The sequence below is a fragment of the Nyctibius grandis genome, chromosome 1 (genome assembly GCF_013368605.1).
Source record: "Nyctibius grandis isolate bNycGra1 chromosome 1, bNycGra1.pri, whole genome shotgun sequence".
NCBI lineage: Eukaryota > Metazoa > Chordata > Aves > Nyctibiiformes > Nyctibiidae > Nyctibius > Nyctibius grandis.
In genome coordinates, this window is record NC_090658.1 from 16,598,076 (window position 1) to 16,617,510 (window position 19,435).

Consider the following 19,435-nt stretch of genomic DNA (forward strand, 5'->3'; position numbering starts at 1 on the left):
TATTAATTTCCTCTTAGATGTCTATGTGTTATATCTTATATTGCAAGCTTTTCTGGACAGAAAACACTTTTTTGTGACCATAGCATGGTAGCCAGGACGCTAGATGCTATTGCTGCCTGTAAACCCGCAGGGAGAACCTGTGTGCTAGAAATCATCAAAAGAGCGAGAAATCTCCAGACTTTAAAGGGTAAATTTCTTTTGGATATAGTTTGCATGTCATCTGTTCACACAGGTGATTTATTTGCCTACACATTTGTATAGAACACTTATGGTTAAGCAAAGCCAGTGTTACAGTGGCATTCAGTAATTAAACACTATTCTGAGGCTGGGAAATGTCAGCAGAAAGAGTATTTACTTAATTAGCTGTCATGTTGTGTTTCAAAGAGAGAAACACAAGCAGAAACTGCTGCGAACTTGCTTGCCTATAGGTTGATACACTGCAACACCCAGTAAGCTTCCTGCCTTACGAAAAAGAGCTGTTCCCACACCCCCGACAGCTGGATTTAGATGCTGAGCTGACCGTGTCTGCACTGCGGTGGAAGGGCTTAGAGTCTTTTCAGTATATTTGGAGCAAGTTTAGTGAGAGCAAGAAGGAGAGAGCTGGGGCGGTTCATTTTACTTCCCGCTGTATCCCCATCAATCCAGGCAACAGCGTGGCCCGGGACAGGCACCTCTGCTTGGTCAGAGGATGGGATCTTCAAAACCCCTTGGTCCGTCTGGCTCAGTGCTTGCAGAATTAGACCAATGCTAATTTTAGAGGTCAATGCTAACTTTAGAGGCCAGTCCTGTCAACCAGACTCCTTTACTATTGTCTTAAAAAAGATCCCTTGGTGATCATATAACCTTGAATTAACTGTCTATCTCAGAAGCCATCTAATTACATAATCTATAATATCATCGTTGAGTTTCTGTCATAATTTACCTAATTGCATGTCTGTTGCTGCAGTGCTTCAATTTGGGGAAATTTCTGTTTTCTTGATGAGGAAAAAAGTTTTCATTCTCAAGACCAATTTGCCAGCTGGAGCATAGTTCTTCTGCAAAGGGATGCAAAGATAAGGCCATTATAAATATCTGAAAGCACCATCTCTGCATTTATTCTTTCAACAGTATGTATCTCGATAGCCATCTCCACGAGACAGCTCTTTGCTCCTTGAACATGATGCTCTGAAGGTGGCAGAGTGCGTAGCTGGGGTAGGTCTATGGAGGCATGAGTTCTCCCACCCGCATCACTTTGAACAAGCTACTGAGGAAAAAGTGTGAAACCCTGTGATACCACAAAGACATGGGGCATATTTATGACTTGCTTTAAGTAGCTGTTATGGATCCCCTGCAAAAGGTCCTTTGGGTTTTCAGGCATGGTGGTAGCTCCAACCTGGTGTTCAAGAAGGGCTTGTCAGTGCAACCTCCCAGAAAGAGACCAGAAGGTATCTTGACATTTTTTTCCCCTCCTTTAAATAGATTTTCTTCCTGAGAGGTGACAGTTGTATTCATAAACTGCTAACACAGCTGTTAAGAGAGGATCATCAGCTGACTGATCCATCTAGGGGTCTGTAGTGATGTGTCTGTGTGTCATTTGGCAGTCATGAACAGAAATTAGGAGAGATTTCCAGTTCACAAAATTAATAGACATCAGAGTCTATTCTTCAAGACCTTAGACGATATACATAAAACAACTTGGAAATCCTTTTGAGTCTCCCTTTATCCTCAGATGGTTTTAGTGTAGTCCTGAATTAATGCTTGCTCTAATATGAATGAAATGTCAGTTCTGTTTTGCATACTAGCCTGATTTTACTGAATTTAATGATAACTGGATATTTCCCTAAAAGTCTATTTCCATAGTATTTCAAGAGAATCTTGGGGTTTGGGGTTTTTTTAATTATTTAATGATCAACATCTCACTCTTAACTGTTGTAAATGAAAGCAGAGCAATGTGTACTGCATTGATAAAATGGCCTCACTAAACAAAAACGGGAAAGAGCCAACCTCCCTCCAGTTTTTCTTCATTAAGCTCATGATTTGCTGCTGGGCCTAACCTGATGATTTTAAACATCTCTGTTTTACTAGTTGTGTTAAAATAAATCACACTTGGTATAGTTTTGAATGTCACTAATAATTGGAAAGATCTCTTGTAGCCCTAGTGATATTTTTAATCTCCTGACTTTTGCATATAGAAGAATTGTTACTATAATCTGAAACAAAATTTGTAGTTTGATGTATGAAGCCTAAAGTTAATCAAATTGCAACGTCTTCATATTGGTGCAAATTATTTTGACATTCAGATAATGTTACCACTTTTTAAACTATGTCATAAATATTACTATCCATGTCATCACTATAACATGACCATTTATATTGATGTATTTCAGGATGAAGAGATATGACTTACATTCATTTGTAACCAAATGTTCTTGTGCCCTATACATTCCCCAGACTTCACCTTTTGTTTTATGGGTTTTTTTTCAGCATGCTTTCAGTCTACAGCTGTAGAAACTAGAGACTTGTTGAAATGCCAAAAGCATAAAAGCCTCAAATGAGTTGTCTTCCTAACATTTGTTTAAATCCTGAAGCGTCTAGTTAGTCCAACTTGCAGTGGACTATAGCAGTTTTTTACTGTATAGTAAAATTTTTACTGTATGGGAATTTCTTTGACCATAGAACTTCTGCAATTTTCATCACATTGAGTATGAAGGAAAGTAATGGTGGTATTCACTTCAGAAGATCCTGTAGGTGTAAGATCTTTCAAAGGAAAGAATATACATATATAGGAGGAAAAAAAGTAACTCATAATTTAGAAAACCTTTTTTCTGGTAGTCATTGTCATTCTCATGAAACTTATTCAACACCTTAGCAAAACGGACTCTCTTTTATACATACAGCTAAATGAATATTTTTACAATTCATTACAAGCCTACTATTTTAGAAAGGGGTTGTAATGATTTTTTTTTTTACCTTTTTTATGTAAATATCACTGTTCTCACCTTAAGTAGGTTTACGTGAGTGGGGAAAAATAACAAATATTTGGTGAGATTTGCTAAAATTAAGGTAACTCTTAGGGTAACTTAAAGAATCAGTTGAATTAGTTTTGAAAATCATAAGTAGCTCAGTTCAGAAATGTCTATATTTTGATACTTATTTTAAAGGTGAGAATGGTAGAATCTTTCAGCCAGCACATTTCGAGAAAAAATGTCTTGTGGCTCGTTACATTTGCTTATGTTTTTTATTATGAGAGAAAAAAAAAAGCAAAAAAACAACATAACATCTGCTTTTAACAAGATTAAAATCCTTCCGAGCAATGTGAAGGATTGAACATGAGTCAAGTTCATCAGAATTACCCATGGCAATCCAGCTCCAGCGCTGACTTAAAATGCACATGACTTAAAAGCTCTGTGTGTCTGAAACAGCTATTTACAGACTGAAAATAAAATAAAATAAAATACAATAAAATAAAATCCAACCAAAACCCCACCTTTATATCTCAAAATTCTCATTTCGCCTGTCTTGTAGACAAACCCTGGTTCCAGATGACAGCCTGGTGCAGCATGATTCAGTGGCAGGAAAGAATTAGCAAGGTCTCTTCCCCAAGGATTAATACTTGTTACAAGAAAGATATTTCAGTTCAGTCAAAAAGGAAACAAAACAAATAAGGACTCAAAGATGGGATTCAGCGTCCAGGCCTTATGATGATATTCTTGAAGCTGTTTTCCTCCTGTTATGTCACAAATAGTCATTCTGTATATTTCTGGGTTTTTTTTCTAGATGATGAAATTAGTTTACCAGTCCACAGGGACTATTGGGATTGTGGCATTTTCTCGTGTTTGAGTTCCTATAAAGGTGCCAAGGAAAAGAGGAGATGAATCAGCAAGTGCATAAAGAATAATCACAGTTGAAAATAAAGGTGTGTTATTTAGCTCTGGCTTTAGGACTGTATAACTTTTAAAATACCAAATAGATTATATGCCCTATAAAAAAATAACATGTTTCTTTTGCCTAGGAGCCACACAAAAGCAGCGGCTCTTGGATCCATGAAGGGGAGAATAAATAGTGCCTCTCCTTCAGGGACAAAAGTGTCTGGGCTGGAGAAAGTAAAAATGCTTTGTTGTCCCTTGGTCTTACCAAACAAGACATGCAAAACAGCATAGCTGAGAAGGAAGGACCTTTTCCCAGTGCAGATACCCAGAGCATCAAAAGCACCCTGGTTAGTTCAGCTGGGGCCTGTGATTTCAACACCGCTTTAAGTATAAAATACTTCTGTCATGGAAAATCAGCATTGCTCATCTCCGTCTCTAAGGCCACAAAGAATCTGGGGCCATGAACCGAAACTTGCTAAGAAGTCATCCCCCAAGAGCCATGTGGTTCGTCCCAGCTTTTGGGGCGGATCTTCCATTCAGGGAGTTGGGCTGGGAGGTCTCTGTGTTCCTCCCTTTATGATGAAGGAGACAGGCACAGATCTGAAGGCAGAGATGTCTCCAGTCCTCGCCTGTTTGCTGGTTTTCCTGGCAAGCTGCTCGGGATGCCGGCACCACACCTGCTGCTGTATGGGCAGGGTCTTCATTTGTCAGGAGAGCAAGGTGATCCAGGTTCCCCAGGACATCCCCGCCAACACCACCGAACTGTAAGTAGGGAGAGGGAAAGGTTGCGAGCAGCAGCCTTGTTGCTGGCTCTCAAAACAAACGTCTGCTTAGCAAGCCAAGGGTCTGGTTCGTAGGGAGTCACTCGGGAGACTTATGCCAGCTGTTTGGAAAGCACAGCCCTTCCTCCAATGCTTGCTTAATTGCATCTTGAAGCTTCTCTTCATTACTCTGATCATGCTCATTTTAAGATCCCTGTTAAGAAAAGAGATATGGTACGTTACAATGCAAAGCGCAGACTAAATTTTAAACAGGCTTCCTTGGTGCTGTGACAGTAATTCGAAGCATGAAGTCTAAGCTTTCTTTACAGCTTGCTTTAGCGTTGTTGAAACGTGTAGTGCAACTTGTCTGCCCCAAACAACTTGATGATGAGCATTTGTGCTTGTACTGCAGGAGCTTTCCAAAGGTTTGTGCTTGTTTGCCAAGACACAACGTAGTGTTTTCTTTCTGAAATTACAAAGGCATTACAGAAAGGGCTCTGAGAAACATTCAGAGAATGATCCTCCTCTATCAGAGGAACAGCACGACTGCAGCTGGAGAGAGTGAACAACATGAAGACACCGTACTGCGTTGCTCGAGGAAGGGTTTTATCTATCTTAAAGCTTCTCTTTTTTTTCCATAAAGTAATGTGAGCAATCCTGTATGACAGCTCTTTTCTGTGTCAGTAGCACAGGCGAGCAAAAGAGCTTACGCAATGGCAAGTATGTAATTGTGCAAGCGGTTGTTTTCATTTTAATTTTTTTGAAGCAAATTATATCACCCCTTGCCTACACCCACAGCTGTCTGACATCGATATGACCTAAAGCAAAAACAAAAGGAGTAGTCCTGGATAAACCCTTTGATAAGAGGAGAGGCAAGTTTGGAGGGAGGATACAAAGAAGAGTGATATGTCACTAGTTGGAAAAATAGAACCCTACCCCGATTTTAGACACCACAATATATCCATGGTTACTGTCCCACAGTTTTCTTAGGGCAGAAGTTTTGTTTTGTTCAGAAGGAGGAATTGTTATGCTCACTGAATAAGTAGATTGTGGTGAAAACTTGAGAAAAATGTCTGAATTAACCACAGAAGGTCAGTAGAAGTTTAAATCATTCTCACAACTAGAGGGAAAAATAGTCCATCTGTGATTTAGGTCATCTAAATCCCGAGCGAACCATGCTCCAGGAATATATTGCTAATTTTGTTTAATTTTGCTTTGATTGTTTCTTTAGATTACACAGTTAAGGTCTGCCTTCTAGGGATTCAGCAAAAGCAGTTTATAATTATTTCTGCAGACAAGTAGAGTTTTGTATTGCCAAAAAGCACCTGCTAGTAAAATGGGATTTGTTCACAGCAGATTCTTGTTAACTTCTCGAGGGTTTGTTGAGGATGCTAATTTGCAGGTTCCTCAGCATGAGTGTGTGTTCTTTGAAACAGGCAGAATACAACATTAGTGCAAACAAATCCTTTCTTCTGACAGTGCTGTGCAAATACTGGAGGTAGGATCTCTCAACTTGACTCTTCTCTCACTTACACCAACTCTTCATTCCTCGGGAGGTAATTCTGGTACCATTCAATCAGTATTGCTCTGGGACTGATTTCAGCATGGCTTAAAAATTTGTCCATGAAAACTATGTAGAGTTGCTTTGAATATACCAAATGTTAGTGTTACTAAAGCCAGATCCATTAGCTGAAGAGCTATTAAGTGACAGATAAACCTTAGATTTTTCCTTCAAGGTCAAAGGGGGACTCTAGAAAGATGCCTTCCTATGCATCTCTCCACTGAGTGCCCAGTGGGGTGATTCCGGTGACTAAAATAGGCTTTACTTCTCCAGGTGCTGTTGCAAATGCACTCTTTGCAACAGAAAAAATTTGCTTTATATTTCTTCAAAAAGCCTCAATGAGTCAAATGGGTTTTAAAATCAGTGTAGTAACTTGAGCGTAGATGGCCACAGTGTCTAAGGACCCTGTAGAGGACACAAGCAGACACTACTTCTTGCTAAGTACAGCTCTTGCAAGGGACTTTTTCACTTGAGAGCTCATTCTGGGAGTGCTGGATGCAGTCTATTTTCATATGACATAAAGGAGGGGGGTTTCTTCAATACACTTGGAGCTCTTCACCTTCTCTTATGTGGTCTTGATAGCTTTCCTAAGCTATCCTACCATCCTTTCCTAGTGCCTTTTAGATGTTGAATAACAGGCCTGTGAAAGCTTTGGAGAGAGAACAGGAGCCTCATAAGCCACAAGCACTTCGCGTGTTGCTGTGTGTTTCTGTTTCCCTACAGCTGTTTCTTAAGTAGGGACGCTGGCATGTGGCAGTCAGCTCTGTTACTTGGTAAGAAAACTCAGGATAAAGGTAAAAATATTGCCCTCCACAACCATTATCTCTGCTCTTTGCCATGGTTGATTGTTTTTTATTATTATTTTTTATTTTTTCAGGGTTGGACACTGACACATGTTGCCATGATGGGTTTCTTTGTGGTTGGTTTCCCAACAGTGAGAGCCTATGCTTCACAGCGAACGTGAGCTCTTCATTGTGGTACAAGAGCCGGGGTTTTGCTCCTGGTTAGATTAGCATCTGCTTTAGCAAGGGTGTTGAAAAGGGGAGGGCTGGCAGCCTCTTATGGTGAGGGATTTCGTTTTGTACTTACCATGAGGAAACAGAGCAGGGATCAGAAATCATGGGTTTTCATTACTCTTCTTGTTGCCACATCTACTTATTCACTTACAGGCCAAAATCCCATGAAAGAGTAGTTACAGCTTGGTTTGTACTTCATGCACATTTGCAAGCACTCTGCAGCTGGCATGCTCCCAGTGTTTGCAGGGGAGACTGTGGTTATTAGCTGTTTTGTTTTATAATCTTTGTCTGGAAGAGGAGTTGGATAGAAGAATTTTTGGCATTTTTATAGATACCGAAATGCCTGTGAGAAATGTAGATGGCTCTGACTTACAACTCTGGAGGTAATCCATGAGAAACCAGAGGCTGAAAGTTCAGATGGGAAACATAAGTTCATCTGTGTCAAAGTATTAACTATTAATTGCCTCGCAGAGTGACAGAGGGGGAGCAACTTGGTAGTCACCTAAGGCAGTTTATTCCTTGAAGATTTAAAACAGTTTTAAATTCCAGTGTCAATCTTTGTAATCCATCCTTAGTATTCACTAAGATTTCATGTAGTTGTTAGATGTCTTCCTTTGAGAAAGTAATGCAAACAAAAATAACTTCTCAGAACAGAAGGGATCCTTCTTGAGATTTAGCAAACTACTTTAAGCAGAATCATATGAATATCAACTGGGAATACAACTCAAAATGCCAGGAAAAGCTTACTCATTCTCTTACAGCACCCTTCCTTGCTTTTGTGTTTCTCATCTCAGCAGTGCTTGAAATCACTCTTACAGTATTCCAGAGAAGTGGAGAGCTCTACCCCACCAGCTAGGTGCAACTGTTTGGGCAGCAGCCTGTATCTCTGATTTGACAAAGTCAAGCAACAGTACAAGGCAGCTTAAGAAGGGAGGTGAAATAGGCTGCTTGGTCCAATTCCGCTTGCAATCCTGCAGAGCTTTGTGAGAGAAATGTTAATATCAGCATTTTACCTGCATGCTGTAGCTAATGCTGTGATAAAAAGGTATCAGGAAATCAAATTTGGTCATGTTGCATTTGTTATAAAGAGAAACTGCCTCCACCTTTGTTACATTCCTAATTTTCTTCTGCTCCTAAACTTTGCTCCCTTGATGTTTAACCCTCCCTAGCTGGCATACAAGTGCAGCAGCCAACAGCAGCATGTAGATGTTGACCATTTGGTTCTTTCTGCCTGACTGTTTCTACACTGTGGAGATGATATAAGAAACATCTCTTGAGAACAGAAGCTCCTCAAAGAAAGCTTGCAAACTTGGGTACGTGACTCAGCTAATTAAAAGGAATTGTTTAACATGTTAGTGTGCCAGAGGCTTCGGCAGGAAAGTGGTGCCAGTTTTAGAAAGGAGCAACTGAGATGACTGAAATAATTGATGACAGAGACGGCCCATCATTTGGCACTCACCTGTCAAAGTGCTATCTAAGAGGAAACTGCAGGTAAAATAAATAAGACCTAGGTTTGATCACGTAGTGTTTTGTATTTTAAAAACCGTTCTCTGGGTTCACTGGCCAGTTTAGCCATTGTCAGAGCAGTTTAGATGTGTATATAGAGTGTTTTCTCCCAAACATCTGCAAACTATAAACAGTGGGGTTTTTTACTTGCTTTCTGCATAGGTGTTTTTGTACAATTGCTCAAGGATATTTATTTTAGACTATCAGGTTAAGGCTGAGTAGATGTCTCACCACTAAAACAGTAGCTGCCTTGAAATAGCAGGTTCTGTTTTATGTACTAAGTGAGTCAGATGTGCTTCCCTGTGACAGAAGCTGCAAATTACGTGAACAGTAGCTGCAACACTGTTATTGACAGATGCAATTAGGATTTTTTTTTTATGCTTTCACACTTAAAGTTGAAATTACATTGAAACCTGCAAACAATTACAGTTCTTGCTCAGGTGTTTATGCTGGTGGGTTGACCTTAATCTAAGAAAGACAGGGTGTGGAGATGATGAAGTCAGCTGACAAAATGAAGACCCATGAAGTTTTCAAGTCCCTGTGTTATGGTGGTTAATCATATAGTTAATCAATAAACCCACATATTGTCAGAAGGGAATGAGAATATTTGCACAGCAGAGCATATTGAGAACATATTACATGCCATCCAAAGCTTTTTTTTTTTTTTTCTTTAAGCCAGCTTTTCTTCTGTTAGGGTAGAAAAAAGTCTGCACTTAGCGCTACATTCTTCTCTTCCTCAGTTTACGATCAGTTCATACTTCGAAGCAGAAAGATATAGATGTTGCTGTAAGATCCCTGGCTACATATTGGTGGAGTGGTCTGGCGCTAATGCTGGATTCTGTACTTCACATTTTCATTGGGGGGATAAAAAGAAAAAGGCAGAACATAAGAGAGAAAAAAGAAAAGGAAGAAAGTGACACTAAAGGATAATAAACTCTGCAGGGCAGATCCTCAGCTAGTGTAAATTACCAAGCATATATCTCTATAGAAACATCCAGTTTCCAAATCTTCAGGAGATTTTCAACACAAGGAGGTGTGCTGCACACAATAGGAGTAACTTTGCAGTGCAGTACTCTCTGCTTGCTTACTCATACTATGGCAATAAATACATACACGTGACTTTCACCAGACTTACAGTGACTGCAGCTTGATGCATCTATGAGAGATGTATGATTGAGTATTGATGTGTGCATATATATCTAATGCAACTTTGAAATGGATGTGCGTTCACCTAAAATTTAATTGCAAGTATATGACTTGTTAAATCACTAAACTTTTTGCAGAGAAACACAGTGAAAGCCAAGACTTCATTTTGTTTGCATGCAGCATTGAGAGGGTACCAAGGTCTATGCCAGATGATGCCCTTCACTGGGGTCAGCTACAGAGAGATTCTCCTGATGTACAAGTTCTGGCTTTTCTGGCAGACTCTGTCTCACACAAAAAAAAAACAGAGGGTCCGTGTCACATCCCCACACACCTGATACCAGGCAAAATGCGTTCCTGGGGCTGGTCAGCTCAACGTCCCAAAATAAAGCCTCTCTGTTGAACATTTTAGGTATATTCTGCTTCAGTTCCTACAAAGAATCAAAACTTGCCTGTTGAACGAGATTATCATCAATGTTTTTCTAAAGTGTTTGGAAGATTAAACTAGTCATTTGTAGGTGTTACGTTTTCTTGTCTTGAATATGATGTCTTCTTCTTGGCTGTCTTCCTATTCAAATCTTGTTTCATATAATTATAACCTAGGAGAGTTTGACAGTAATGTTATTCATGAGACGCAAGCTGGTAAATACTTAGTTTAGCTATGCTAAGGTTTAGCGTAGAGGCACAGCAAGAGAGAAAAGCCCTAGTAAGATCAGAAATAAGTAGTTTTAAACTAAAATGTGGTTAAAATACTACAAAGTAGGATGGAGGTCTATCTTTTACTTCTCCAACAAGAACATGAATCATGAAACAGATTTGAGGAATCGTGAATTCACTGGTGTCATGCAGCAGTTAATTTCCTTTGCTCTGAATGGTATGCCACACTAAACTCTTCAACAGTATGGATTATCTCCTATCTTCATTTACTCCCCTTACTACAGCTTCTCACAACTCATCAATTTTCACTGCACAGAATTAAAATGCTGTATTTTCAACTTTGTTGCCTTCTCTTTTCTAATATTAAAACATATTAACTTTATTTCTCATCCTACCCAGGGAGGCACAGACACTTTGACACAGGGAATCCTATTGATACTCAAAGGTGACTATTGCTAGCTGGGAGAGCAGAGCATAGTCAGAGCTCTAGGGAGGTTTTGAAGGGTGTTTTTATGAATTTGAAAGATATTAAAGTGAGTTCACTCTTACTCAGCTTCACTGAGTTGCCCTCCAATCCCTTACATAGGGAGCTCAGGGTATTTATGCACAGGGGGACGCAGAAACGTGTGTGTGTGTGCCACTCATGCTCTGACCCAGCAGGGTACAAGCTGCTGTACTGTAAGAGCTACCAAGCCAGGACAACTCATCCGTTATCCCTGTACCTGAATTTGTCCATGCAATATGCTTTCAGCTTCTCACTCAGGTTTATAAAAGACAGCTTGAGAATTTGAGTTAATCATTTTCTGGATCTGGCTCTTAGCAAAGTCATATCAGCATTGCAATCCTGAAGAATAAAGTTTATTATCTCCCTCAAAACCCAGGCCATGCCTCTTAAATTAAAAAAAAATTTTAAATGCTTCTCAAATACTTTGATCTTCCCAGCAGCATTTCTGAGGTGTAATGGAGAAGAGATCTCTGATGGAAGGTGTATTTAAAAGCTTTCAAATTGCATTCCTCTGGAAGAGTATCACACACAAAATGTGTCGCCCTGATAAGCCAGCAGGAGAAAGTCTGCTGTGCAGCTCAAGGGTTTCCTTTGCAGATGCCAAGGGGGTCTCATCAGGCTGGCATATCACTGAAAATACAGGGTATGTGGAGAGCTTAACAAGGGTGAAAGAAGGAGAGAGGATGAGTAATGCCACAAGAACAGAGGGAACAGTTGCATGAGAGAGATACCAAGTGAAGTAGACGTCTCAAAGGGGATAGCTGCTCTAACTGCCAGCAGTTTGTATGCAGGAGGCGGTCCTGCAAAGCCAAACTGAGTTATCTAGCAAAGAAAAATAAACAAACCTGTTAGACACCTAACTGAGGAGCGAAAGAAATCCTTGCAAAGTTCAACATGCCTCACTCTCTTCTCACTTGATGGCATTTTAGTTAGTTCTGCTTAACTTTCCTGAGTGTCCTTGTGCAAGCAAGCTAAAAGATAATTGGGGTAGGTTCACAGCTAATTTAAATTGTCATAGCTTCATTAACTTCAGTGGAAAGAACTAAGTTCATTTTCACTGTCTGGCAATGGGGACCTCTGTCAGCCATGTGTTGTTCATTTTGGCAGCAGCTGATTGGTAATTAATGTGTGTGTGTTTGGTAAACAAGATACTTTGGACACAAAAGACAAGTATTATTTTTCATAGCAGTCTATTAGTTTTACACAGCAAGGAGCAAGCACTTTGGTAGGAAAAGTCACTTTTCTTCGTTTAAGACCTTGACCTCTTCAGGCAAAACCTGTAAATTATTTCATGCTCTTTGCCTGTAGTTTGATTGGACTGCTCTTATTAGCAGTGAAATTTAAGTCATTAAAATGAAGCTTATTACAAATTATAGGTCAGAGTCAAGCCTGGATTTCATTTGAGAGTACAGAAAATGAACTCTTCTAATTGTCTTGCATACACTGTAATAAGGAGCCCAATTTCTGCCTTTACTCAGGTGTAGCTTCCTTGGTTTTGGGGGCCTAGGGTCAGGAAAGCTTGTGATTTGTTTGCTTTTGCTTCATGTTTTCCTCCAAATATCCTTAGGTGTTTCAGGAGCTCAGCCTGGAAGGTACGGATGTTTCTAATCTCCCATTGCCTCATCAAGCCACTCAGATGCATTTGCTCCTGGTTAGCTAAAGGAGAATTTACAGACTGCTATTACATGCAGAGGCGGATATGTTTCTGAGTGAAATGAAAACAGTCTTCAACCCAACTTCGATGAACCAGTCTGTTTTTCATAAGTATATTGAGCTTTCTGACCCTCTGCCTTTGCCTGGACTAGCTAAATAATGCTATATCCTTGACTGTAACATATTCAGAACTTGCTATAGACAGCACAGCCTCAATTTTAAACATATACCTGCTGGACGAGCTGCAGGCTGAAGCTTTCACCTCTGTCTGCTCTTTTATCTACTCAAGAATGTGGTTACTAGTCAGAATTTTAGCATATTTGTCTGGAAACCCTGTTTTGTGAACATCTATGGAGCATTCCTCTGGTAATGTACTACTGACGTAAAATTTCCCCATAGCACACATGAGGATGTACTTTCTGATATGAATCCTTGTCCAAATACAGTCAGTTAATTGGAATTAATTTGTAAATATTTTATAAGAAATCTGTGACTCTTCAATGGTTTTCCAAAAACACTACGTGCATAAACATGCAGTGGGGAAATCTTCCAAGTTTTCAATGTTTGATTTATCTTTTGTTTGAGAGTAGAGCAAGGAGGGAATATACTTTCAAATGATGGTCAGCAGTTGTTTTTTTTTTAATTTGAAATAGTATTGTGCGATGAAGAACTGGATTGACTGTGTGTAGACTGGAAAAGAAAGTGGTTCTTGTTTTCTCAGGAGAGTTTCTGGTGTCCTGTATTTATGTTCTGAACATAAAACTGTGGGATGCAGTGGGATGCTCATAAAGCAACCTCCTCTCACCCTTACCCCAAAAACAGATCCTACCCAAAGAAGTGAAGGGTGTATGCGTTTAACCTCTTTGTCCATCAGTTTGACTTCGGGCAAAGAAGGTGAGAATGGAAAACAGTAGCACGTATATGTAGCTGTAACTGATAAAATGGCCAAGATTCAAGTGGGAGAGAGTAGTAATGGAAGGAGGGACTGTCTGCATGTCCCTTTTCCCCAAAACCAGAAGCATGGGATGGGAAGAAGTGATATATAATTATTTGGAGTTGGTTTTCTTCACTGAAAAGTATTGTCACGTGGGCAGGCTAAAGATTGCAATGGTTTTCTTTACACACCTTCTGAAAGCCTTTTAATGGTTTTATATTCTGTGCTATACCTCGTGCTTAGAAATGATCCCTGGTGCAAACACTCTTGCCTACCCTCGGCTTTGAGAGGTTTTGGATTTTCAGTGCTAACTTCAGGGTAAGCTTCAATTTCTTTTTTCATTTGTACCATCACATAACACATATATATATATTAGGCTACTGCCTTTAGTAGCCCAATAAGCATTTTTGAGGAAAGAGTCTTTGTCAAAGGGCATCCTATTCCATGGGAAGCACTCATGTCTGTGAGAGCCACAGACACTCACCAAGGTGAGAAAGCAAATCTCCAGCCGTGGAAGCACTGCCTGTGCTGCTTTCTCTGGCTCCTCCAGTCTCTCCACAGCTGCAGAAAAGGAGCACAGATCAGCCAAATCCATTTTTTCCTTCTTGTTAGCTACTGGAGAAGTGATCATTCTGCAGAGTCTTTCCTCGGAGTCAGTCTCCCGCAGGAATATTTATAGACATACAGAAATTTATGAACAAGCAAGGTATAAGAAGGACTATAAAACCCCCCCTGCTATGGAAGATAGCAGGCTGATGCTAAAAAACCTTCCTTGTCTCCAAAGTTTTCTTTGGCTAACAGAGCTGCTATGGAAATTTTTTGCTTTTCTTTTTTTGACAAGTGGAGAGTCATGAAAGAAGTAGAGACTGTGTCAGAAAATGACAGGCAAAACAAGAAATGCCCTGGCAGACAACTCCTCTCTCTAGGTGGAATTACTGGTTTGGGAAATACTCACTGTATCCGCATCCCAGGAACTGTAATTTCGTATCTGCAGTATATTGTTGCCATGGCAGATGAAGCCCAGACCTCATTCTTCAGTCCTTTGAAATCGACGTTAGTGGCCCCTGTGAGGGAATACCCTACAAGAAAATCTAGTGTTTGATTCCTCAGGCATTCATTACACATCTTAATCGCTTGCCCAAGCAGCTCTGCTGCCTTCCAGTGGGACGAATCACAGGTGTGAAACTACCCATCTGTACGTATTTGCAGATTCAGGACTTTGTTCTATTGCAGTAGACAGGAAACCACTCCAGGGAAAAATAAAATGGGTGTTGAAAGCACAAATGAAATAGGTAGTCAACTGTTTAAATATATTTTAAATTATAAGGAGATTTTAGTTGTTCTTAATGAACCATATGGAAATTATAAGATTTTCTTAGGGCTCACAAAATTCTCTATAAATATTAACAGATTTCATAACATTCCTGGTAAGTATGTCAACATAATTTTATTTGTTACAGAAACAGCAAAGCTTTAGGATGTAAAGGACGAGAAATTTCCCAAGAATACAGGGTAACAAATCAGTGGTTTAGCTGGGACTATAACCCCTTCAAGACCTTATTCACCAGACTGTACTCCTGCGGCAATATATTTCCTTGTTAAAAAAAAATAAATTACCTCTTGCACATTCATATTCCTTTCTAATAACTATTTCTCATCACAGGAAGGCTTCATGCTCAGCAGCATGAAACACAGGCCTGCTGCTTTGAATCTCCTAAATAAGGCAGTACAAAGTCATAGCTCTACTATTTTTTAATGTTCAAGTGACGCTTATACAGTTTCAGAGTTTTTTCCCTCAAATATATTTTTACTGACATAGTACCTCTGCATCATCACCTTTTCCACTTTCTTCATTTCTGTACTTTTCTTGTATCGGTTTCTGTCACTGTATTAGAAGAGCAGCATTTCACAGTAGTGTTACAGTCAGTAATTTAAAGACAGCTGAGGTAGAGATTTTTGTGGGCATTTCAATTATTGCTAACTGTTGGCTCTGTTATGGTCAGTAGGGCTGCCTATGGAGCACTAATTGGAAGGTTTTCACCCCTTTATTAGTTTAACTACTGTCTGTATATGTCTCCTTAGCTACAGCCCTTCATAAATACATGAATGGTGCATCTACAGGATTTTTTTTTATGTACAATATTCATGTAGCAAACAATATTACGTTGGCTTCCTTTATTCCTGTACATGTTATTGCCATGTTGCACCAGTGCAGCTGAGCGTACTGCATGGGCCCACACCCCAGAAATCGTGCTGGTTTTTGGGCACTTCGCCCTGGAAGTCAGAGCACATCCATCCAGGGCTTTACAGGAGCACCACACAGGCTGGACACAGAGATGTGAGTCTCCATGAAGTGCCCGTTGAGGAGTGCTTGCCATTGGACGTACTGATGTCCTGGTCTGGTGGGGACAGCCTTGTAGCTTCAGGGCTGTGGACCAGCAGCAGCTAAGGCTTTGTCATTTTGTTTGTCTCAGAGGCACAAACGCTGTCTGGAAGAAACTCTCCAGCAGCGCTAGAAAATGGGCAGACTGGCTCTTTGTCTTTGAAAGACTTTATTTTTTTCCCCTCCACGTCAGGCTGCTGAGAGGTGGCCTTGATTCTAGGTGTAGATTCTTCTGTTTAGTGTCCTCCAGGCTGAACGCACGTAGTGGTGGTTATCAGCTAAAATAGGGAAGGAGGAAGAGGGTACTTCAGAAGTTCCTGCTTGCGTCTCCTTGAAGATTTTCTGCACTCCACAGAAAGCTTGTTAACCTCTGCTTTGAAGGGATGGCAGGCTGCTATTTTTATTAGCAGTGTCTTACTTGCCAGCTAGAGTACATCTTTAAAATGTTCATCATATAAAGGAGTTTATACATTTCTGTAAAACACCTTATGCTAGTATCCTACTTTTATGAACAGCAGCTTTGGGCTTCAGCCTATGTTGCATAGAAATACTCATGGTTTTGTTAGTCTGAACTCAACAGATTCAGGTTGGCTCTCGATCCTAGAAGCCCACAAGTTCAATATGATGTCAACTGCTTTTCTTAAAACACTCCAAAGAAGGAAAAAGGTACACCTAGACTATATGGAGGTCTAAACTTCAACTTCACCATCAAGTATGCCATTAGTGTAGGAGTTTCCATGATGCCGAGTTCCCCCAATTTGGAAAGTCCTTTTTCCAACATCAGTACCTGTATTTCAGCATCTGCTGTAACAGAACCCAATGACCAAGCTTCCTCTGCTAGCCTGCCTAAGAGCATGCTTCCAAGTTATGCTTGCCTTGCTCGGTCATCTGAATGTTATTCCCTCTTGTTGATCTTATTGAAGAGGTGATGACGGAAAATACTTTCTGGAAAAAAATGGTTCCAAACCAATCACTGACCATCCCTTGCTATCTCAATCCTGGAATAGCAATACTCACTATATTAGAGGCTACCTCTGCCTGATAAAGAGATAATCAGCAGAAACATCTGTATGTTTCAGACGATTACCCTTGAGTGAAGGAGGTAGGAAAATAAAAAATCATATACGAAGGCAGACAATATATTGGTTGTGTCTTTCTATACTTTCATTGCATGTTATTTGCTCTCCTGTAACTCAATATACGGGCCCTAAATATTGTTTTGGTGAACGATAACAACGGTAGCACTTACACAAACTGCAACTTTTGCCAAAAGCAACATAAAATAATATTTTAAACATTGCAGTCTTATAAACAAAGCCCTAAGAAATAATCATCCTCTACAACTGTCAAACTCTGAGCAAACCTTCATTTTCTCATTGCCAAAAGTGGGCCTTAATCTGAGGAAGTGAGAAAGAACAACCACTACCATGCCTACTCTTTGAACACTCTATTTGCAAGAATAGATATGGATGTTACACTAAAAAAAAAAAGAAAAAGAAAGTAGTTGGCTAGTAAGATTAAATAATCAAAAGGGCTGAAATAACAAGCACTACGTCTAACCCAGCAGGTCAAGGGACATAAATTAGTGGCACATTTTCTCAACAAAGTAATCAACTACAAAATTCATGCATTCTGTTGTTTTTTGCAAGGCCAACTCACCTTTAAAACTAAGAGACCTTTAACATGTAAAACAGAGCAAAAAAATAGGAGAACCTGCAAGGAAGCTGCAATTAGAGTAGTGTAGAGTAAAGTAATGATGCAGACCTTTGAAATAAATCTGAGGGAAAACTTAACAATTCTGGAAGGGTATGTGTGAAACTTCGCAATGACATTTCAGGTTCGGTGGTGATGCTGACTGTCATTTTTGCTGGCCCTAAAGCAAAACCAAACATCGTTAACCAAGCCTTTTGCAGCAAATTCTATCAGCTAGATAAGACGTGCAGCACTTAATGTACAGTACATTGGCTGATTGTGAATGTCGCCAGAGAAGAATGTGAGGCCAACTCATTTTTTTGTTACAAACTCTGATCTTGATGATTCCGTCTCCACATGAAGAGATTATCATTGCATTGCTGATTGGTTAACCTCTGTTCCCATTATTCAGGCTTATGCATTGAATAAAAAGTCTATCCAATACATGCTGAAAAAACAGTGGAAGAATTCCTATCGATTTCCATTAGATTGTACCATAATATCGGGCGCAGTCTTTCACTGCATTGCGTTAGCACTTGGTCATCAGTACTGAAGGGTCAGCTAACAAAAGGCAAGGAGCCTTGGCAACGGTTTTCTCACATAACTTACGAATAGATGTGTATATAAAATGAGAGCATTAGACAAAGCCAAGGTCTTATACAATTTATACCACTTTAATTATCTTTTGTCGCAGCAAGTTATCATTGTTTGTAATTAAGCAAATGTCCTTAGACTGGCAAGATGTGTTGCTTCATGCTTTAGCCCTGCTGGAAATGTTTATTTCTGTTTTGAAATTTTAATGTGAAATATCAAGGAGGTGGAAGGAGAGCAGAGGTTTCAAGCACCCTGACAGCCGGTACTGTATATTACATTTCCCTAACTCTCTCTTCAAGGTGAGCAGTCAAGATAAGATAATGATCTGCAGCCCATCTAATTTGTTTTTCCATCATTTTCTTAAGTTGTTTTACATGCAATAATCATTACAGTGTAAGTGACACTGCTGGGAAAATCAATTCTTCCTCACTGAATAGGAAATAACTTACAGTATACTTGAATCATAATTGGTATTTTGTTTATTTTGTCAGACTTGCAGTTAACCACTGTCTACTTTGACCAAGAAAGTTCTGTGTCTTCTGGCAAAGGCACTGCTTGCTATAAAACATTACAAAATCTGCTTCTGATTGAAATGTAATAAAAATCACTTATGGATCTAGGCTGAATTTTCTGTCAGATGTTCGATATTATGTCCTTGAAGATTAAAAAGTCTCTGAATATTTATTAACAAGATGGAAGGCTATTCCAGATAGGCTTTGAACCATGCTCATCACTGGAGCATGTGAATGACTTTCAGTAGTACATCTGTTATATATTCTATTATTATAAGATTATTATTCCCCTTTTGCTGTTTATCTATAATTGAACCACAACAATGAAAAAGACTCTTATGTGCTATATGTGGGAACAAAGCCCATGTAACTGATGCCACCTTTTCAACCTGAGGATGGATAGGAGTTAGCAGAGGTTATCAGCACTGTACGTTGTTCTCACACCCCTAGGGTGTCATGTGGTATGCCAAAAACCTCTTCAGCTATACTGTATTTGATGAAATAAATTCAGGGCCGGTAGTTTGTACTTGGATTAATTTTAATAAGACAGTTATATTGGAGGGGGGGGGGAAAAAGTTTAAGTGTTTTAGTTTCCTGTGCAGCGCTTGTGCTCCAGAGCTGATGCTCGGAGTGTTTGGGATAAAACACCCACAATGAAAGGGGAGCTCAC

The 19,435-nt window shown here is 39.7% G+C and overlaps 1 protein-coding gene across 1 annotated transcript in view; it reads left to right on the forward strand.

Annotated features, from left to right (window-relative positions):
* Window positions 1–4,427: 4,427 nt before the first annotated feature.
* Window positions 4,428–19,435, forward strand: part of FSHR (follicle stimulating hormone receptor) — an 83,176-nt gene continuing 68,168 nt past the window's right edge. Inside the window, 1 exon segment of the mRNA XM_068406526.1 lies at window positions 4,428–4,612. Within this exon segment, the coding sequence (XP_068262627.1) occupies window positions 4,428–4,612 (185 nt within the window).